The sequence below is a fragment of the Callorhinus ursinus genome, unplaced genomic scaffold (genome assembly GCF_003265705.2).
Source record: "Callorhinus ursinus isolate GAN/ISIS: 27379988/994484 unplaced genomic scaffold, GSC_fseal_2.0 scaffold1, whole genome shotgun sequence".
In the NCBI taxonomy this organism is placed as follows: domain Eukaryota; kingdom Metazoa; phylum Chordata; class Mammalia; order Carnivora; family Otariidae; genus Callorhinus; species Callorhinus ursinus.
The window spans coordinates 108,863,241-108,887,292 of NW_027397063.1; the positions used below are offsets into that span (position 1 = coordinate 108,863,241).

The window sequence follows — 24,052 nt, forward strand, 5'->3', positions numbered from 1 at the left end:
TAATGGACATGGCACTCAGAAACTCTTCTGATCTCTAGATAGAGGACTTTTTTCTTCTTTGCTAATCATCACTTAGGACTTAAGTTCTAAGGAAACTAACCACTGGAACATTTATTTGAGGGCAGGGATTGTGTTCCAACTAGCTGTCCAATTTTATCCTTTAACAAAAACCCTAGCTACTCAAAATAATGTAAAGGCTGTTGATGACAAAGGTCTCTTGGAGTACCATGTGATTCGAGCACAAAGTATCATACTCACTCTTGGTTGGGAAAAGAAAGGAGTCATGTGAAAGTGTCTGAGTAAGGTTTTTTTTTTTAATTTAATTTTATTATGTTATGTTAATCACCATACATTACATCATTAGCTTTTGATGTAGTGTTCCATGATTCATTGTTTGCATATAACACCCAGTGCTCCATAGCAATACGTGCCCTCCTTAATACCCATCACTGGGCTAACCCATCCCCCCACTCCCCTCCCCTCTAGAACCCTCAGTTTGTTTCTCAGAGTCCATAGTCTCTCATGGTTTGTCTCCCCCTCCGATTTCCCCTCCTTCATTTTCCCCTTCCTACTATCTTTTTTTTTTTTAACATATAATGTATTATTTGTTTAAGAGATACAGGTCTGTGATGCAAACAGAGTCTGAGTATGTTTAATACTGGGGTTAGTGCTCTTTCTAACATGACAAAATTTGGTAAGAGGGGAGTGGCTAGAAGGGAATAGCTTCTCAAATTTCTGGCTTCAAGCCCTAGAAAATATCTCAGACCACAATAGGAAGAAACAACTGGGATTCCCACTCATATCCCAGTCACCCCTGCCTTCTGACTATTGCCCGGTCTTAGACCATGTTAGGTCACCAAAAACATGATGGTGGTTCTTGGGCCTTTGCAGCCTTGATCATGTATAGAAACCCAGGGCTTCATCCATCTGACCATCCACTTGCCTAGTCCCAGAAGTGACTGACAGTGGTAGCACAGACACATCTCTTAGGAACTATGGGAGCCAGCATTGCAGAACACACCAGAGACCAGTGCTTTGTGATGCAGAGTAGCTGCCACCCACTTAGGTATCAAAGGACAGGTTTTCACAGCTGTTTTGGGGGGTAGTGGGTATCTGGGGTTTTTGAAGCTGTTCTCTCCACTTCCCTACCCTACTCAGTTCAAGATCATGATGAAGTATGTTCCATGAGAGGCTGATCTTTAAAAAGTATGACTCATACCTTATTATTTGATACTGTTTTCTGTACTTATTAATAAGCCATGTATTTCTTATGTTATCCCCAAAATTTCCCTCCTAAATAACCTTCCCCCAAAACCCCAAAATATTATTCTTTTGAACACATATGTGGTGGCAGTCAGGCATATTTAAGGCAGCACAAGATCAGAATACCTGGGTTCAAACCCCATGTCTACCTTTAATCTGCTGGGTGATCTTCAGCATGTGAACTAACCTTCGGTGCCTTAGTTTTGTCAAGTGAGGCAATGCTCGTACCAACATCAAAAGATTATTATGGGGGCGCCTAGGTGCCTCAGTTGGTTAAGCATCTGCCTTCAGCTCAGGTCATGATCTCAGGTCCTGGGATCAAGTCCTGTGTGGGGCACCCTGCTCAGCGGGTAGACTGCTTCTCCTCTCCCTCTGCCCCTCCCCCTCCTCATGCTCTCTCTCTGTTTCTCTCTCTCTCTCTCTCAAGTAAATAAAATCTTTTAAAAAAAGATTATTGTGAGAGTTAAATGAAATTTCATATAAAGGCTAATATGCCAGGCATATAGTAAGTTCTTGGTAAATATTTATTATTATCATTATTATGTACCAGCAAACTTCTAAGTATTTTAAAACAATGATTTCCAAGCTTTCGATTATATACCCATCAGTAAAACACTCTTGAGTGTATGTAACTAATATATGCCTATTTACTTACAAATGAAATGCAAGTACAAATATATTATGAACGTTACTACTATACCAATATATTATGCACATTATAAAGCAAATTAGAATTTTAAAAGGGTGAGATAAAAATGAAATATTAAAAGTTCTTTGCACACCCAAGTAGATCATCTTGTTCATTCCCTAGCATATGCACACCTCAACTTAGAGACCGATAGAAAAAGTCATATTTTTAAAATTTTTATTTTTATTTTAACTGTTTTAGATATCTTTCTTTAAAAATTCTGCTGTTTTCTGAAATCTTAAATACCGTATTCTAAGTCTCAGCAGTGCCAGTATATATGTGGGCTCTTGGCCTGAGATTAAGGATGTTCTTAAGGGTTGATTAGCTTTAGGGAAACACTAGTCCTCACCCCAAGTGATTCCATGCTGCTATACACCAGTATCCAGTTATTTTGTTTCATAGTTCCACCTATTGTTCTCTCACTAGTATCTTAGCTGAGTTATAAATTAATATTTATATCTGTAATGTTTGCATTGATGTCTATCTCCTCACTAGACTGTAAACTCCAGGAGGGCAGGGACAAGTCTGTCTATGGTTATATTGTATTTCCAGCTCGAGGCAGGATGCCTGGCACATGGTAGATGCGTTGTGGATCCTGGTAAGTGAATGGTTGATATAATGAAGTATCATTCTCCTCTTGTCAGTTGCTACTTCTCACTGCTACTCTGCACTGTCTTACTTGCTGGCTATTTTACACCCAAGTATCTATCACAGATTTCCTCTCAGAGTGAAGAACCAGGACTCTGTGGTTGGTTGTTTGCTACTCAGACCGTTGAATTGCTACAAGTCTCATCTCCAAATAATCAAATTGGGATGGAAGGAGAGAGAGAAACGGAGGCTGGGCACAGGAAAAACAAACAGGAGGGAGGGAGAATGAGATATTTCCCATCAGACTTTTAGTCCAAGTAGATAAAATGGATCTTTCAATTCTTTCTCCCTTTGCTTTGTTCCTTTTAAAACATTAAACTGTGGCAAGAGTGCACACTTATCATTGCTGGCCTCTAGTGAGTAGTTATATAATGTTCCATCCCACTGTATTTCCTGTTTTTCCCCTAAGGTCAGTAAAAAGCTACTCATTAGTAGCTTATACAGTCTGAAGCTAGGATCCACATCCATCAGCACAGGAGGAGTGGAAACCATCAAGAAGGGTGGGGAAGCTGTGCATTTAAATGACTTGTCTCCCGTTGCTATTTAAGCCTATATTGAGTTAGGGGTCTCCCAGCTGCTCCTTTCAGATCCATTTCTGATTTAAAACTAACTGGACACTGATTTACAGAGTTGTGCCTCAGGTTTGGGTACGTGGAGCAAAAATGTCCTGCAAGTTTAGATGCTCTTCACCTTTATTTATGACTGTGGCATATTGGGTTCCCAAAGAAGTAGACTCTGAGGTGGAGTTTAGTGAGTGGGATGGTTAAATGTCCCTGAGTTCAACACCTTATGAATGAAAGAGGAAAGAAGGCTGAGTGGGCTAAAGGAGAAGTTAAGCCGTGATGCAAGCCCAACAATTTTGGCTAACCCCTTGGGAAGCTCTGGAGTTAGAATGGCTCTTTAGCCTTATACCTAGTTGGACTGAGATGGCCTGGCCTCTAAAATACCAAATCATTCTGTCTTTGGATGTGGGCTACTCTGAAAAAGGGCTGACCTTGGGTGAGGTGGCTTTTTGCAGTGTTTATAATCCCCGAAGGGGTTGATACTGCTAGCAGCAAGAACAACAAGGCCTTCACTGAAGGAAACTCCCAGTAGTCAACACACTGACACTAGTAGGGGAGGAAAAAATTTTTTTTCTACGTGTCTAGGTTCTTGATGTCAGGGACCTTAGTCAAAACATGTATTAGAATTCAGGCTTAAATACCACTTTCAGCTAAAACAAAGAAAGAAGGGTGTGGGGGAGGCAAGTTTTAGGAACGTGATCAGGAAAATTACTATAAACTAGAGTAAGGTTGTTATGCAGATTTAAGTCTATGCCTTCCCCATTGATAAGTTTTTTATGAATTAGGGTCATACTTTTCTTCTTGGTACTGAGAAGGAGACAACCTTATAAATGGGGATTTCCTTAATGTAAATTTTCCTTACAAAAGGATATCTTCTAGTCTGTCTTCAGAGCAGGTCCTGTTTCTCAAAATAATCAGCTTAAAATAATCCTTAAGCCAAAAAGTATTTTTTTATTTTTAATTTTTTTTTAATTGCAGGAAGGGGGGCGTGCATATTCTGGTCTTCTATACTTCCCATAGGCTGGGAACCTTATATAGATTTTGTGCTCCAGAACAGTACCCAAATAATGAGTTAACATATAGTTGGAGTAAAATGACATAGTAGAGTACTAGAGTAGGCTTGTCCTAGCCTTTGAGAGCTTATTATTTATTAAATATTCAGATATTTTGTAAGCCAGTTGTTAGAACAGTAAGTTGAAGTGGACCATGGTAGGAGTATTTATTTACACCACAGAAATTGTCAAATCAAGGCTTGTGGGCTTTTTTTTTTTTTCCTCCAGAGAGTTGGTTTACCAGCACACCACTGAATATATTGCTATATAACTCCATTTTTAGGAGAATTGGAAATATCCAAACACCTCATTTTTCACCTCACCAAAAAGTCCTTTCCCACAAGCTGACTCTCTTAAAATTCTACTTTTCAAGCTTTATATTGTCAGCTTAAACTCTAATTGCCTTCAAGATGATATAAGGAAGTGCATAAGACTTTTGTCTTAGTCTGTTTGGGCAAAAATGCCATAGCCTAGTTGATTTAAATAACAAACATGACTTCTCACAGTTCTAAAGGTTGGAAAGTCTAAGATTAAGGCACCAGCAGATTCTGTGTCTGGTGAGGGCAAGCTTCTTGGGTCATAGATGGCTGTCTTTCCACTGTGTCCTTACAAACCAAGATGGCTGTCTTTCCACTGTGTCCTTACATGGTAGAAACAGAGAACTCTCTTGTATCTCTTTTGTAAGAGCATTAATCCCATTCACAAGGGTTCTACCCTCTTGACCTAATCACCTCCTGAAGTTTCCACCTAATACCAACACCTTGGGGGTTGAATTTCAACATATGAATTTTTTTTAAAGATTTTATTTATTTATTTGACAGAGAGATAGAGAAAGCAGGAGCACAAGCAGTGGGAGTGGGAGAGGGAGAGGGAGAAGCAGGCTTCCCGCCGAGCAGGGAGCCTGATGTGGGGCTCGATCCCAGGACCCTGGGATCATGACCTGAGCCAAAGGCAGATGCTTAATGACTGAGCCGCCCAGGCGCCCCTCAACATATGAATTTTGAGGAGACACAAATATTTAGTCCATTATGGTATTGCATCTAAACAGGCTGAATCCTATCTCTGCCATTTCTAGCATTGAGACAGTGGACAAGTTAACTTCTCATATTTTTGTTTATAAAATCTATAAAACAGGGATTAGTGATACCCACTTTAGAGGGTTGCTTTTCAAAATAAATGAGAAAAAGTTATGTTTAGTGTTAGGCATGCTGTAAATATTACTCTGCTTCCTAAACATCTGCCCTTGATGGGCATGGATTTCCTCTCTGGGATGTAGTTTGAGGTGGGCATGATGGAGGAAGTTTAGTGTTGTTTTTTAATGCACCATTTTTAAGGTGAATGCACCACTTGAAGACATATCATTTTAATTTTAAATCAAGCTGTTTGACATCACTTTCTGCTGATTTCAGCACCTCTCCCACCCCATACTTTCTCAAGCATATCCACTGTGACTGTGGTCCTTGCTGATTCAGCACTTCCTTGTCCAGCTTCCCCAGGTCAGTTGCTCCCTGGTTGAAGTCTTGTGATGGGGAAGCTGCACACACACTTCAGAGCTAAGGCCTATAAAGATTATGCAAACTGAGAAAAATTATAAGGCAAAAAGGAAAACTCTGTGGGACTGCAATGCTCCGGTATATTTTGAGGATTAAAAGGCACAGTTTCTTTAGCCTATAAATAAAGATTGGCCAAGACTAGGATCAATTCCAGAGTGGGCGTGGAGGGGGATCAATCTTGATGCATAAATTTTCAATTGTGTTGGATGTTTCTCCTTTTGCAATTCTTACCTGGGTATTGAGGAATGAATACTTGAGATGGGATACCAGGCCCTTCTCACACCCACTTGTTATTTTCCCTTCCCCTGCTGATATCAAGTCAGTCTTAGAATGGAGTTTCACTGTCATGTTAGTGCCACAGGTAGTGAGGGAAATAGGCAACCAACACAATGAAGAACAGGCCCATAAGCAGCCAATCCAAGTTTTGCATAGTTTGTTAAAAGGCCAGGAATCTGGACATTAGGATCAGGAGTAGGAAACCATATAATTTGTCTTTCAAACTGAAACCCTTAAGAATGAAGGGGAGCAGGGCATGATGAATAATTAAGCGAGGACAACAGGCATTTCCTGGAACTGTTCTGGTGAAACCAGGATGAATGGCTACCTTAGTAAAGAGTCACAGAAGTAATAGAGGTAAGTTTATGTGTTAAGAATCTTATGCAGAAACATAGGAGACTCTCTGACCATCGATGACTAGGTGCCATGGCAACACTCTGGAAAACCTAGGTAGGCTTTATGTATTTGCAGCTAATGAGGACATATCCAGCAGTGGAGTAGGTAACCTGAACCCAGGAGAATGGCAGATGGAGTACTGTAGTTAAGAGGGTAGTTCCTGGAGCCATATTACCTGGTTCAGATGCCATTTACCAGTGTGTGATCTTGGGTGAGATAATTAACGCCACTATGCTTCAATTTCCCCATTTATTTATTTATTTATTTATTCATTCATTCATTCATTTATTCATTCATTCATTTCCCTATTTATGGGATAATCCTAACTACTCTGTAGGGTCATTGTGAGTTGCAAATGAGAAAGTACATGTAAAGCACTTAGAATAGTGCCTGGTTAAAGATACTACAGAACAAAACAAAACAAAGAAACAACTATAGGCCAATATCCCTAATGAACATAGATGCAAAATCCTCGACAAAATATTAGCAAACAGCATTCAACAATATATTAAAAGGATTATTTGCCATGATCAAGTGGGATTTATTCTGGGGATGCACATTGTTTAATATTTGCAAATCACTCAACGTGATACACCACATTAACAAAATGAAGGATAAAAATCATATGATAATTTCAATAGATGCAGAAAAAGCATTTAACAAAGTACAGCATCAATTCATGATTAAAAACTCAACAAAATGGGATTAGGGGGAACGTACTTCAACATAATACAGGACATATATGACAGAGCCACACCTAACATCATACTTAACGATGAAAAAGGGGAGCTTTTCCTCTAAGATCAGGAAAAAGACAAGGATGTCTACTCTTGTCACTTACATTCAACAGAGTACAGGAAGTCCTAGCCCCAACAATCAGACAAGAAAAAAATAATAATAAAAGGCATCCAAATAGGTAAGGAAGAAGTAAAATTGTCAATATTTGCAGATGACATGATACTCTATGTAGAAAACCCTAAAGACTCCACCAGAAAACTGTTAGAAGTAATAAATGAATTCAGTAAAGTTGTAGGATACAAAATTAATATACAGAAATCTGTTACATTTCTTTTTTTTTAATCTTTTGGAAATATCTACTTTATTGGGTTGTATAATGCAATCAAAGATAACACAGTTCTTTTTTCCTTTTCCTTTTTTTTCATTCAAAAACTTCAACAAATCCTTCAAGCTTATAATATTACATTTTGGCAAACTATAGAAGAAGCTCCATTTTAAAGTCTATTTTGAAGCTGATTTGGGATAAAATCTATCAGAAAAGAAATATAAAGAGTGGAATTAACAAAGTAATGAAATACAGCAATCCAATTAAAATTAACATCACTTTCCCTCATCAAGTGGGAAAATGAAACAGTCTAACAGTTAGCTTACATTTCTAAATGAAATGTAACTAAAAATGAAGTAGCAGAAAGAGAAATTAAGAAAAAAAAGTCCCATTTACAATTGCACCAAAAAGAATAAATTACTTAGGAATAAACTTAACCAAGGAAATGAAAGACCTGTACTCTGAAAACTATAAAACACGTACGAAAGAAATTGAAGATGATGCAAACAAAGGGAAAGATATACTATGCTCATGGGTTGGCTGAATTAATACTGTTACAATGCCCATAGTACCCAAAGCAATGTACAGATTCAATGCAATTCCTATCAAAATGCCAAAAGCATTTTCACAGGACTAGAACAAATAATTCTAAAATCTGTATAGAACCACAAAAGATCCTGAATAGTCAAAGCAATCTTGAGAAGGAAGAACCAAGCTGGAGGTATTACAATTCCAGATTTCAAGATATACTACAAGATTATAACAATGGAAACATTGCAGTACTGGCACAAAAATAGACACATAGATCAATTGAAGTCCACAAATAAATCTGCATTTAAATGGTCAATTAATCCCTGACAAAGTAGGCAAAAATATGCAATGAGGAAGACAGTCTCTTCAGTAAATGGTGCTGGGAAAACTGGCCAGCTACCTGCAAAAGAAAGAAACTAGACCACTTTCTTACACTATAGATAAAATAAATTCAAAATGGTGTGAGACCTGAAACCATAAAACTGGAAGAAAATTTAGGCAGTAATCTCTTTGATATTGGCCTTAGCAATATTTTTCTAGATATGTCTCTTCATTCAAGGGATACAAAAGCAAAGATCAATTATTGGGGCCTACACCGAAATAAAAAGCTTTGCTCATCAAAGGAAACCATCAACAAAATGAAAAAGCAACCTACTGAATTGAAGAAGGTATTTGCCAATGATATATCCGATAAGTGGTTCATATCCAAAATATATAAAGAACTTATACAACTCAACACCAAAAAAACCTCAAATAATCCCATTAACAAATGGGCAGTGGAACTAATAGACATTTTTCCAAAGAAAACATACAAATGGCCAGCAGACACATGAAAAGATGCTCAACATCACTAATCATCAGTGCAATGCAAATCAAAACCACCAGAAGCTATCACCTTATACTTGCCAGAATTCTAGAATGAAAAAGACAAGAAATAGCAAGTATTGGCAAGGGTGCGGAGAAAAAGGAACCCTCATGCATTGTTGGTGGGAATGTAAATTGGTGCAGCCACTGTGGAAAATAGTATAAAGGTTCCTCAAAAAGTTAAAAACAGAGATACCATATAATCCATTAATTAATTCCATTACTGGGGATTCACCCAAAGAAAACAAAAACGCTAACTCAAAAAGATATGTGCATCCCTATATTCACTGCAGCATTATTTATAATAGCCAAGATATGGAAGCAACCTAAGTGTTCATTGATAGAAGAATGATTGAAGATGTGGTATCTATAGAGAGAGAATAGAATATTACTCAGCCATTAAAAAGAGTGAGATCTTGCCATTCATGACAACATGAATGGACCTAGAGGGTATTATGCTAAGTGAAATAAGTCAGACAGAAAGAGACAAATACTACATCCCACTTTTTTTATTATGTTATATTAATCACCATACATTACATCGTTAGTTTTTGATGTAGTGTTCCATGATTCATTGTTTGTGTATAACACCCAGTGCTCCATGCAAAACGTGCCCTCTTTAATACCCATCACCAGGCTAACCCATCCCCCCACCCCCCTCCCCTCTAGAACCCTCAGTTTGTTTTTCAGAGTCCATCGTCTCTCATGGTTCGTCTCCCCCTCCGATTCCCCCCCTTCATTCTTCCCCTCCTGCTATCTTCTTCTTTTTTTTCTTAACATACATTGCATTATTTGTTTCAGAGGTACAGATCTGTGGTTCAACAGTATTGCACAATTCACAGCGCTCACCATAGCACATACCCTCCCCAATGTCTATCACCCAGCCACCCCATCCCTGCCACCTCCCACCACTCCAACAATTCTTAGTCTCAGGAAACAAACTGAGGGTTACTACATCCCACTTTTATGTGGAATCTAAAAAACAAAGAAAATGATCAAACAAACAAATAGAAAAGATCCATAAATACAGTGAACAAACTGTTGGTTGCCAGAGGGGAGGTGGGTAAGAGGATGGACAAAATGGGTGAAAGGGAGTGGGAAGTACAGGTTTCCAGGTATAGAATGATTAAGTCATGGGGATGAAAGGTACAGCATAGGGTATATAGTCAATGAAACTGTAGTCACGGTGTATGGTGACAGAAGGTAGCTACAATTGCGGTGAGCATAGCATAATGTATAGAGCTGTCCAATCACTTTGTTGTATACCTGAATGTCACATTGTTTATCAACTATACTTCAATTAAAAAAAAAAGAGTAGTGCCTGCTCATAGTAAGTGTTCAAAGTATATTACCTATTCAGCTTTGTTAGCATTATTATCAATAAAGCAGTGGTAAGGTAGGGTTTAAGTCTAAGTCTTAACTACTTACAAGGTGTGTGACTTTGGGTAAGTCACTTAACTCTCTGAATCTTTGTTTCACCTCTGTAAAAATGGGTGTTCAGAATACTTACTTCAGAGGGTTGTTGTGAAGAAAAAATGAGAGACTGTATGTGAAAGCACCTTTTCAAACTGCAACAACTTTATGGAAATGTAAGTTGTTATTTTTATTATTAACTATTATTATGATTAATTATTAACTATTAACTATTATTATGATTAATTAATAAGTGGTAACTGTAGCAGTCTATAAGTGAGGAAGACAGACTCTGAACTTCGGCCCTCCCTAAATTATAATGACTGTGCATTCCCTCTTCCAAGGTAGTTTATTATTTACAAAGGCTTTTCTTATTGCACTGTCCATTTCTTTTTTTTTAATTATTTTATTTGAGAGGAGTGTGTGCACAAAAGGGGGGAGCGCAGAGGGAGAGGGAGAGACAGAATCTCAAACACACTCCCTACTAAGTGCAGAGCCCTACACAGGGCTCAATCCCATGACCTCAAGATCATGACCTGAGCTGAAACCAGAGTTGGTCACTTAACCAACTGAGCCACCCAAGTGCCCCTGCACTGTTCATTTCAATCTCATCGTTATTCCATGGGGTGAGCAGATATTACCCCCATGCTTCAGCTTAGGAAACAGGTTCTGAAAGCTTATGTGACTTGATCAAGATTGATCTGTGACAGAACTGGTTTCAGGACTGTCTTCTGACTCAGAGTTCAATGTTCTTTTCAAAACTCCCTACTGCCAAGTTAAATATTTAATTTTAAAAATGTTTTGTTCTCGATTCTCCACCTAATTTTGCCTGGAGTTGTAAACACTACCTACCTCCAGTGAAATGCCAGTGTTTATATCTGTGACTTTTGCATGTATGATGTTCAAAGTGTATTCCTAACTTCCGGAATTTTACTTACTTCAAAAGTGAACATAATTTTGTAGTATAATATTCTCATAATTTCTCAGTGATAACTTATGATTATTAAAATTTTCTCTCCTATTAAAAGTTCTCCTTTTGCCATTTCTCTGTAATTTAGTTCTGCTTCTACAAACTGCAGTGCAAAAATGCTTATATTTCAGTGGTCCACAATTTTTAACCATTAGCATTCATAATACCGGGTATTCTAATTGGGGGGGGGAGGTATTCTCAGCTTTCCAGTAATATTGGAAAAGAATGAAAATAACTCAATAGATTGGACATGAAATGGGTTAACTATTTAAGGAACACTTATTGCTCACTTGGCTGATTCTGTATCAGGCCTTTTAGATATATTATCCTACTGAAAAATCATAACAAATCTGGGTCCTCAATTCTTAATTTTCCCTCACATATTATTTATCACCTTTTATTATCCCTTAATCTTTATAAAGGTTCCATTCTATTTCAAATGTTCATAATTCTAAATGATAACTTTACAAGATGTTCATTTGGGAAGGACTGGAAAGGTGGGTTTTTTTTTTCTTTAAGGAAGAATTCAAATAATCCTACAACATTATGCAACCACTATAAATTAAATCAATTTCTATCTAGTCTTTTTACATATATTTTTTTCTGTATGGCTTAAATCAGATGGTCTCTAAAACTTTGTAACTTACTTTATTTATTATCCTAAACTTACCCTTTCCTCAGGCTTTTAATAAAAATTCAGGGTAATGGATATAAATGTGCTTGAGTTTTGAGTTGTTTCTAAATTTTCGCTAATGTAAATAATGCTTCAGTGAATACCTGTGTATATAAAGCTGTTCTTATATTTGAATCATTAAATAGGCTATTGAGTAATAGATATCAAATATTTATTAGAATGAATGTCTTATGGATCTTTATAAAAGCACTGGACAGAAGAGCCAACTGAAATCAGTGGGAAAAGGATGAACTACCAAATACCTATGCATATTTCTGGGAAAATTGGCTGTCCATTTGGAAAAAAAGAATTTGACTACTATTTCACATCATATAATGAGTAAACTTGAGATGGATTAAAGACTCAATTATAAACAGCCAATTATTAAACTTTAGGAGAAAATATATTTATGACATTAGGACAGGGACAGGTTTTTTTTAAAGAAGTTACTAAAAGTGGAAATCACAGGTAAAAATGTAATAAATTTTACTACATTAAAGTAAAAAAAGTTTTTGGGATGCCTGGGTGGCTCAGTCAGTGAAGTGGCTGCCTTCGGCCTGGGTCATGATCCCAGGGTCCTGGGATCGAGTCCCACATCGGGCTCCTTGCTCAGCAGGGAGCCTGCTTCTCCCTCTCTCTCCCTCTGCTTGTGCTCTCTCTATCAAATAAATAAAAATCTTTAAAAAAATAAATAAAATTAAAAAAAATTCTGCATGAGAAAGACCAGTAACAGCATTAAAAGACAAAAGTGAAAACTTTAAGGAGATGACAGAATAGAAGAATATATTTGAAATATAAATAACTAAAACATAATAGTAACAAGATTTTATGACGAACTAATTAGCAAGAAAAAATCATAGTGGGTAAAAGATAGGATCCAAAAATTCACTAAAGAGATATCACAAAAGATCAATAAACAAGGAAAATATGCTCATTTCATTAGGGATATGCTCATTTCATAAAGGGAAATACAAAGTAAACAATAATGTAATAGCAGCTCATACTTATCCAACTAGCAAAAATTAGAAATTTGTGTTAGCCAAAGTGTTGGCTACAATGTGGGGAAATACTTTTATACTCTCATGTAGGAATCAAAATTGGTGTAACCACTTTAAAGTATTTGCCAATACATATTAAAGTTGAAGATTCATACACCTTATCATCCAGCCCACTTCTAGGTATTTTCTTCTTGTAGGGAATCTGTCACATGTATGCACTTAAGTACAAGGATACCCATTGCATTTTTTTAGTAATAACAAAAAATAAGAAATAAACTAATTGTCCTAATTCCCTTGTTGGAAAAGGGAAAAAACGATGATACATTTATCCAATAGAACACTATACAGCAGTCTAAGTGAATGGACAAAATCCGCATGTATTAATATAGATGAGCCTTTAAAAATAATGTTGAATGTAAGAAAGGGAATGCAAAAGGATATTTATGGTTAAATTTCTGTAAACTTTTAAAATACACCAAATGCAATATAGTATTTATATGTATATTTTCTGTAAAATTAAAAAAATACTGATTATATATAATATTCTATACTAAAAATAATATCAATTATTGCTTATGGACACATATATGTGAAGCATCAGAACACAGTCATGGAAAGAAAAAACACTTTCTAACTTCAGAGTATTGCTTACTTTGAGGGAGAGGTGGAGGGAATGACTTTAACTCAGACATCATTTAAGATGTTTGAAGCAAAATTAAGACATAAATATAAAAGAGAAACAGCTGTGGTTTAGGATTTTTAAGCTCAGTGCTGCCTCTGAGTGGCCCACTGACCCTCCACATGTTCCTTAAACTTTCTGGGGGACAATATTAGGTCAGGGCTTGAAACATTTTTTAGTAGAGGAACGCTTCATTTAAAGAAAATCTGACACTTCTTCACAATGTGTAAAATCAAAACTGCTCAGGCAGAAACGGGAAGGCAGATGCAGGGCAGGCGCCAGAGTAGTTGTTCTCACTTCCTGCCAACCTGCCCCCTTCACGCAGCCCAGGCATTGGCAGAGATCAGTTTGCAGACCCCAAGATCAGGTGACCTCCAAGGTAGCTTCTCCCTCTGACAGCCTGTGTGTCTGTGGTATTAAGCACTTCTTAAATATCAGCCTACATGAGGTTGAAGCTTGTATGCTTGCCACATACAAGGGCTCTGAAAGAAACATCTGGAGGAATGGAAGAATGCTTTTTACTGTGAATAACCATTTCGTAATGTGGCTGTCCCACAGATTTGAATGTCAAGGGTAGGATTTCTCCCCATTTTTAAGAAAACATGAATTATCTTTTTGTTGCTCATGTCACTTCCTTACCTCCCTAAACTTATGCCCTTGCCATTCTATGTTTTGGTCTCCTCTCCTGCCTCCTTTTCTTGTGGTCTTTGTCTCTTTGTTTCCTCTCTATTTCTTCATCTCATCTACCAGCCATTTATCGGGTTCCCAAAGGACCCCACCAAACCTCTCAAATGAGAGGCCGAGAACCCACTGCTTCACTTTTTCATCACTCACTTTTCCCTTAACTCTCTGTACCCACTTCTGGTTGAAAATCAATTGAAAAGGATCAGCAACCACTTCCTAATTATGAAACCCAAAGGATTTCTTCTCAGCTCTCAAACCCCTTTTTGCAGCCATGGACATCAGAGTTGGATAGGTAGAGTCAGCTGCTCCGCTGCTGTTCCCTCAGTCAGCCAGGTGCTAAACACAGGTTTATTTCGGGGTTTTTCATTCTTGTTTCTCTCTCTACTTATTGAGTTTCAGATACATAATTAATAATTGAGAAATGTATGTCCCAGATGTAGTACTAAGGAATTATTCTGAAAAAGAATTATTTATCTTAAGTTCCAATTTAACTGGTCATCCTGTATTTTAATTGGCTAAATCTGGCAGCCCTGAGTTAGAGAGTAGTACCTCCTTCTTACACTACACTTCTTCCTCTCTTTCTGTGGCCCTAGCTTCATTCTCTCCCATTCTCTGGTTATTTCTTCATTGTCTCCCTCCCTGGTAGTGCTCTTCTTCCCAATTCCACGATTCTTTCCTTGGTCCTCCTCTCTTCTCTATGATGCTCACTCTTTCAGAGATCTCAACTAAACTTGTCAAATCATCTCTTCTATGCTGATGATTCTGGATCATTTCTCCTTGGTCTTGACCTTTCCTCCAAGCACAGATTTTTCGAGTGTCTCCCAGACACCTTGGACTCAATGAGCAAAGGTGTCAATTAGCCCTCAGTTTTTCTGACCTCTCTTAATCTCTGCCACATCAGCTCCTCCCCAACCACGTTCTCTCAGTAATTCATCCAGGCAGCAAAAACATAGATTTCTTTTGGAGTTTTTCATTTTTGCTGCTCTATTTTACCTGCAAACCCTGCTAATCCTCTTTGTCACATGCCTGGCTTATTCTAAGTAAATACTTGTTGAATGAATGCATGTCTCTTGGGTTTGTTTCTTTCTTTCCATTCTGTCATGGCCACCTGAATTCACATGGTCATTACCTTGACTCATTTTGGTAATTGCAGCTTCACAATGGTTTCACTTCATTCAGGCCAGTCTTGAGGCCCCTCCAAATTAATCTGCCCAAGACATCTTCTTAAAAAAAAAAAGACTTTATTTTTTGAGTAGGTAATACATTCACATAGCTCAGTGTTCAAAAGATACAAAATAGTAAGTTAGAATCTTGAAGAGGTGATTCAATATCATCTCTTTTCCCTATTAATTACATTTATTTTATAACTGAGACATAGGTACAAAAGTGAGAAAGATGGAGATCAAAAACTAGTTGAAATAGTGAGGATTGGTTTTTGAGTTGGCTTGCTCATCTTTCTTTAGAACTAGAAAGACTTACATACCTAGCTACAGACTCAGCTGGAGTGTATGTATGGGCCTTCCTGCTGGGCTTTGCTCTTATAAAGCTTAGGGCTGGGTGGAGCCAGGGACATCTACTCTCAGCAAGCAGGCTGATTCCAACATGGAGAGAGGACAGCACTGAGCTGCATACACTCAATTCCTTTTTTCCAACTCAGTAATCAGAGTAGTCACTCTCTGTTTCCTGGGGTGAGTGAGTGGAAGGTGGGACCGGGGCCAGGAGTGTTAAATCCTGCACAGCACTCCTCAGCTGGTGTGCTGATGGGTTACAGGTGTGCCATGACATTTCAATCCCCTCATCCTTGGGCTAAGGATGGTCAGAGGCCCAAGTCTAATCCTTTCAGTCCTGCGTAGTCTTACCAGGACCCTAATTTTTCCACAGTTTACCCCCATTGACCCAATATAATCATTTTCTGTGTCATGATGGGGAGAATGCTGGGATGTACTGTTCTAAGCTGCGGTCATCTCTATACTTATAGATATGAAGCCAGGACAAAGGTAATCACCTGCTCACTAAATATACAGAAAATCCTTCCTCCAACTTCCACCTTTCTTTTCTGCTACCAGTTTCTCTTTCCTAGCCTCACAGGAGGCAACCAATAGTGTGTATGTGTGTGTGTGTGTGTGCGCGCGCGCATGTGTGTGTGTATATATAAATATGTATATATTTACATATATATGTAAATATTCTGCATCCCCTTTTTTTACACAAATCTTGGAATAGGCAAAATGCCTTAACAAACTATCCCCAAATCTCAGTGATTTAACATGATAATGGTGTATTTCTTGCTCATGTTCCAATGCAGTATGGCCTTTGGGCCAGTGAGGGGAGAACTATAGTCTTCTCCAGTAGCCATTAATCACCCCAGCTTCTTTTAACCTACTGGCTCTGCCAGTCCCTAGGGATTTGAGACCTCTGCCAGATGTTCTATATGAGCTAACAAAGAAAGAGCATGAAAGATTTAGGGGGTTTTCAGGGACCAGGCTTGGAAATAATTTATATTCCTTTTGTCCATATTTAATTGGCTAGATCTCTGTCATATGACTACAAGAAATGAAGTCTAGGTGTCTGACAAGGACAAAAATGGAATGGGGTATGGTGAGCCCATAGCAATCTTTGTTATATGCACCAGACATGCTGATCTTATACTTTACTCTTTTGACTTGACAACACATTATAGAGAGCAACCATTTCAATGCATAGACAGTTTCCCTGGCCTTTCTAAAAGTTGTATAGTATTCAATTGTATGAATTACACCATAATTTATTTAACCAATTCATGATTTAATTATCCCCCCAATTTTTTTTCATTCTTTCATCTGCAATGAATGCTCTTATCCTTATGTCATTCCATACATGCCCAAGCATATCTGTAGGATAAATTCTCAGATGAGATATTGCTGAATCAAATGGTAAGGACATTTAACATTTGGATACCTATTGCCAAATTACCCTATTAAGAGGTTATACAAATTTCTCTTCCTACTGGCCACTTTATTGTTTAATCCTACTTGTATAAACCATTTCTACATTCTCCATGTTTGAATGAGTGTAGTTTAAATCCATCTCCACAGGGTCAGAGAGAGCTCATCATCTAGGTAATATCCATCTGCATTAAATTCCTCCTCTATCCCTCAGGAGTTCTACATTGTCCATTTCTATTTCCCAAGTGTGTCTGGTACCTCCTATCAAAAGCATAACTTAGGGCAAAGGAAAACAAATGCACACTCTTGAGCTATCTCTAGGTATGTCCCAAAGCTGCCTACCCTGAGCCAGCCAAGTTTTCTTTGAAGTCTCCTATTTATAGTAAGAGCACATACTGACTTTTTGAGATTTTTTTACTATGTCTGCATTTATTTTAATATTTGAAATGTTTCAAATCATCTGCTATTGAGTATAACCGAAACTCCAGGAAGCTACCAGTTTCCTCTGCGGCTTGGTGAATTGGCCCACTGCTCCCAGGGCAGACAAAGGGTTATGTTCTGTATGGTGGTGCCCCATGGATAAGCTCCCTATCCATCCTTCAAAACCCAGTTCAGATGCTGCCTGGACATCAAGCCTCCCTGCAGGGTTAGCAAGCCCAGAATAGTATTTCTGTCCTACAGAACTCTAAATTACAGCCTAACCCCATGCCTTTTACTGTGCTTGCACATCATTCTTTTCTTAGCTATAGCCTCCATGAATTCACTGTATCTATCATATATCTTTAAGTATTTTGTAGCAAAGAAGAAACTTATTAAATTTTTAATGAAAAAAGCATTGAAAATTATTGAACACATTATTGTGTTAACCACTTCTGCTTTTCCAAAGGAATCAGGAATTACCAAAATAATAAAATCTACTTCTGAGTCCCAACTCCTCTTAAACACTCCTACATCTTGTTCTAAATAGTTATGTTAGCCAGCTGTTTCCTCAGAAACTACACATTTAGTCTGCCTATGAATATACTCAATTCTCAGTGATATGCCTGTCACATTAACACTGAGCATGCCATTCATTTCTTCTCCTGTCTCTGAAAAATGGGGATAATTGCATTTGCCAGCTACCACTCAGGAGATGCGAAAATAAAAACTTCAGTCCCTCAGTTGTACTAGCCTGCAATTCAGTTGCTTTACTAGCTTATGTGGCTAGTGGCTACCATATTGGATAGTACAATTACAGTGTATTTCCATCATCACAGGAAGTTCTACTGGACAGGGCTGGTCTTTAAATTCTCTATCTTAGAGGACTAAGGTCTTTAGCTGAAATATTTCTAGCTTTCTGTTTTCACTTGTCTTAGATTTTCCCCCTCAAACTATATTGAAAAATTTTAATTGTTTGGGCCTTAAAAACAGTCTCACCTCTAAGGCCATGATTTGAACACAAAATTTGAGGAAAATGCCATGTGGAATCGCCATCTGGAGATTGGTACAGCAGCAGATCCTGCCATTTCTGAGAAATTGTCTGGGTTTGGAGTTACTCCCAGAACTCTGATTTAGCAGTTCCTAAGCTTATAGCAAGTCTGAAAGGAACACAAATCTGTTTTGTATATACAAATAAATCCTCGTATGCTACATGCCATTCTCAGCCTGCCAGTTTCATCTGGCTGCTCCAGAAAATATAATTCAATAGCACATTAGTTAACCTGAATGCAGGGAATGGGGCATTCTGATTATTGAAATGTTCTGGTTGAGTGATTAACCTGATTTTTGCAGAAAAACTGCTGAGGCAAGGGATTTTCTGTCCAAAATGTTTGTGCCACTGTACTTTTTTCTTCCAGATGATCACAGCTGCATTGCTTCATTCCTGCAACACTCAGAAATATATCTCTTTGCTAAAAACTTTCAAATATGCAATTGATATACTTTCAAAGAGACCTCATAAAAATAGATCAGTATACAGATAATCTTAGAAGAAAGAACAAACTTAGAAGGAAACGTAGTATCTTTGCCCAAATTTTACACAGCCATAACCTTCAAGAGTTCCTAACAACTTGAAAAATATTTTATTTTCTTTAGTACTAAATACTTAAAATGCTTACTAGATGTTAGGCAGTGGTACAAGGGCTTTATGAATATTAATTGATTTAATTTTTACAACCACCTTAAAATTAGGTATCACATTATTATCTTCATTCTAAAGATGAAGAAACTCAGGCACAGAGAGCTATGGATGGGCCATAGTTGATCTACCTGAATGCTCATTGATAACAAGCGGTTGTAGCATCAATGGATGACTAAGTTTATGAGAAGGGACCTGGCTGAGTTAAGTGACTCCTACTTCCCGCACCCACCCCTTCCCAAATATTACATGAGTAATGTTGAGGGACTGTTACAGAAAAGGAGAAGGAGGCTCCAAAGTACTAAAAGAGCACAGAAGTAACTGGGGAAATCAAAGTGGATTTCAGAGGAGAGCAGCTTCTGAGATCCAACATCAGAGATGAGTTAGAATTAAGGCAAAAAAGGGAGAGAAAATTAAATACTATAGTTGTGAAACCATGTATCTGAAAGATTTTGATGAGTACTGTAATGGTTAATAAGTCCTAGTGGTGAATAATGAATGACTTTGTGTGTGCTTGGGGAGTGGGGTAGAGAAAAGACGATGAGTCTCAGTGAGATTTTAAAGATTAAAAGAGTTTCATTTTCAGACTTCCCAGCAAATAGTGGATATTTGATTACATATTTCATTTCATTGTGTTTCACACCAAGTAATTTTTTTTTGGCCAATTTTAACATTTAAGTAAAAGCCAATAAACAAATACTAGAAAAATCCATTTGCGCTTTCCAATATATTTTTCCACAGAGTCTGGAAAATATTTTAAACTCTGGAATGGGATAAAGTAGGGAAAACTAAGACCAAATTTTTAAAAATGTTTTATTTGGGAAAAGTTTAAATAAACTCCTGTCAGAAATGTTTGAGCACTGCCAGAAAATTTCTTGGACTGGAAAAAAATAAAATAGAATGAAAACATTTAAAATGTGAAAAGTAGACAACTAACCAAAATAAATGCAAAGTTTTCTTTGCCCAGAGGGGTTTTATTGAATTGTTGTTGTTATTAGCTATAAAACCGGGTATAGACTTTACACTGAAAATATTATTTCATGGTTACATTCATTTATGAATTTCTAAGTTTACATTTTTTCTTATTCTCATCTGTGCTAATTTAATAGCATGTTAATATGCCTCATACAAACTTAGCCAAGGTGACTATAACTGTATTGTTAAAGCACATTTTTTAGCGACCCAAAGGAGCATCTTCCTAACTGCACTTTTATCTTTTCTGGCAGATGACATTTGATCCAGAAATCTTCTTCAATGTTTTACTGCCACCAATTATATTTCACGCAGGATACAGCCTAAAGAAGGTAAATAACACAGTGATTATTTTCTTCTTTTACCATTAAGCAGAGAATTGTACCAGCACTAATGAAAAAACAATTATTTTATGAGCTTATTTAATTCATAAGGATATCATTATCTTAGATTAAGTGATACATATTCAAATCTGACACACTTAGAATTCTTCTAAATCTGCTCTGCTCTGCATTGGCCATTAGCCACATGCAGCCATTAAACCCTTGAAATGTGGCTAGTCTGAATGAAAACATGCTTTAAGTGTAAAATATGCATTGGATTTCACAGACTTAGTATTTAAAAAGAATGTAAAATATCTCCATTATGTTTGATATTGATCTCATGTAGAAATGATAATATTTTGGATATATTGGGTTAAATAAGACATATATTATCAAAATTCATTTTGCTTTTTTTTAAACTTATTTTAATTGGATACTAGAAAAATCTTAAATGCTCTACGTGGCTAACATTATATTTCTATTGGATAATATTATTCTAGATAACCGTAACCAAAGAGTTAGCTGTTAATTGGGATAGACACTGGGTTTATCAATCAGGGTGAAAACTCAAGATACCTTGCTAATACTCAGCTGTTGATGTTCACAGAAAGGAAGTCCGGTTTTGTAGCTTCTGTGCTCTTGCCTGACATTATTTAGATACCGTCTGAATGTGCACTTTTCATGGATTAGTAATTCCCTTAATAGTTTAAGTGCTAGCATCTCCTGTGCCTCAGATTGAGGCTCTGGTGTGTTTGAATTTTGAGATGCAGAGGTAGTACAGCTGCTTTTCTGCTGCCCACACCCCACCCCAGAGACTCCTGAGGCTCTCAGCCCTTTGGCCTGTCAGCTCCAGCAGTCAAGGCTGCTTGTTCAGAACCGACCTGATTTTCTTGTGTACTCCAGGCTCCCTCTTGCTATCAGTTCTAACGACTCAGCTCCCACTTAGAGAACTGGAAGGGAGTTTTCCCAATCCATCATTTGAGAAGACTTAGAAGGCTGGATTTCCTCAGTTCATCCTTCCTTATCCCTAGCCCTAATACTCGGCATCGTTTTGTGTGATTCGCTAAAATAAATTGTTGTAGGTGATAAAGTTTTGTTTCATCACACTCAGAAGAAATATAAGTCAGAGAGCCAATGAGTCAAAAGGCAACTAAAATCTTTTAGAATAGCATTTTTAAAATGCTAAACGGGTTCCATTGACAACTAAATTTCTTAAAAGCTTTGTCTTCTGTTAATCATTCCAGAGTCCTGCAAGGACATTGCCCCAGTTCCTTACTTTCTCTCTCAGGTCCAGCTGGTTTTGGCAGTCATTCTCTCCTCTCTACCCTGTCATTTTCTGATGTATTTGTTCCCGCATTTCTCTGAGAAACCTCTGTCCTTTGCAGTATAAATAGGTTCAGCCTTATCTGTACAATAAGGCCAGGAACTAAGGCTCAAAAACAAAATTTGCCTACACAGTGAGGGAAGAGAGGGGCTGTGAAAGTGCATACATTTATTTTTATTTCCTGTTACAGTAACAAAATATATGAATGTACTATATGAAATATTCTTTTCTCCCCAGAGACACTTTTTTCAAAACTTAGGATCTATTTTAACATATGCCTTCTTGGGAACTGCCATCTCCTGTATCGTCATAGGGTAAGTGACATTCAGAGCTCAAGTTCCAGGTGGCTGTGGGGCCAGTGATCTGTGGGAGGAATCTCACTTTTCCTGGACTCACACTGACTGGGTGAATTGTCCACCTTTTTCTGTATATTACATCTTTACACATTTTTTTCTGACTCAATTCCAAGGTTTATATGTATTCTGACAAACACAAGCCTTCAAATCAAAGCAAACTGAAATTAGGTTGCTGGATTTTCTCTGTGAGTTTTGGACCTCTGACTTAGGGAATGTGGATAACTTGGCTTGAGTTATGTGAATCACAATGCATTCGCCCCCCCATTTTTGCTTGAATAATGCAGGTAAACACATTACATTCTTTTCTCAACTTTTTTTGTAGGACCCTACCTGTATTAGACAGGAGTACAACAGTAGCTACGTGTCAAGGGTTTGCTCTCTAGGGAAAGTTTATAGGAGGACAGTCTGAGACGGACATCTCCAAATATCAGCAGAGCTGTTTAATGCTAGGATGACTTTTCCTAGCTTATAGTTTCATTAAACTATAGCTTTTCTTCTTGATATACTATAGAATGCAGCTTTGTTCTTTTCTCACTCTATTTTATTGGTTATGTTGCTAAGCCCCCAAGTCTAACTATATAGACTCTGGCTTGCAGCTCATCACAAAGCAAAATATGATATAAAATGGTGAAGCCAATCCAATTCACTCATAATCCTATCCAATACATTAAATCTCCACTGCAGAAAACATGTTCAGCTGCTATGACTATGATGGTGTGGATGTCTTAAATTGTCTGATACTGCCAACTCTACCCTTGAATTTTACTGCATACAGCTGTTATAACCCTAATGTAAGAAACTGAAGCTAAAAACACATGCTAGTCACTTATCCAGCTCTTCCCTTATGAAGTATTTAGTGTGTGTCACTGGAAGACTAAGGAGGTATCATTACTTGGACCTGAAAGCAGGGGGGTGGGTTATGTTGAATTCTCTGTTAAATTTTTATTGCTTCAAGCCTAGAATGAGTCAGACTACATTATATGAAAATGTCCAGCATAGTTAGGGCAGTGAGGAAGCTAAAGATTTTAGCACTTGAAGGTGGAGGCTTGCAGGGATATAGATTAAGGAGTCTCATTAAGTCTGGACACCTAAGAGGTCTTTAAACTGTGACTAAAAGGCAAACATGGATTTTATCCTTCTCAAGGCATGTTTAGAGGAGAGCTGTTCTATTCTGTGGGTATACCATAACTAAATATTCAAATTTCAAAGCTGGCAAGGGCCTTCCAGATTTGTGTAATTAAAGAACCTTATTCTGAAGATGAAGAAAGTAACATCTTGAAAGTCTAATCAGTTGTCTTAAGAAATATATATAAAGTAGGGCCATGGTCAGAACAGAATTCAGACTTTGACTCCTGACTTAGCAGGTCTTACCATCATCCCCTCTTTCTTTAGCAATTTCTTATACATTCCTCTACACCGTTCATACACAGTGACAGACGGCTCTGAGATGTGTGGACTCTCAACAATGTTCATCAGTTTCTAGCAAATATTGATGGTTAGCAGTTCTATAATATGAGGATCTGAAATGTATAATGGATCTAAATTCTAAACTTGTGGACAATGCTGTTAAATTATGTAATAGTCAGTTTTCATTATTACCCTGTTTCCTTTGTCTAACTGATTTTAAGTATACTTAAGTATATGTATTTATACAATATGCTTTCACCATCATGAGAATTCTATAATCTATTTTTGAAAAAGAGCAACAATGTAGTGTGTGTGT

At 37.5% G+C, this 24,052-nt stretch overlaps 1 protein-coding gene across 2 annotated transcripts in view; it reads left to right on the forward strand.

The window, feature by feature from the left end:
- The window catches only part of SLC9A9 (solute carrier family 9 member A9), a 567,499-nt gene that overhangs the window by 24,845 nt on the left and 518,602 nt on the right, over positions 1-24,052 (forward strand). For both annotated transcript variants that reach the window (XM_073898938.1, XM_073898942.1), the window contains exons 3-4: positions 20,581-20,658; positions 22,211-22,287. In XM_073898938.1, the coding sequence (XP_073755039.1) occupies positions 20,581-20,658; positions 22,211-22,287 (155 nt within the window). The remainder of the gene's footprint in view (positions 1-20,580; positions 20,659-22,210; positions 22,288-24,052) is intronic.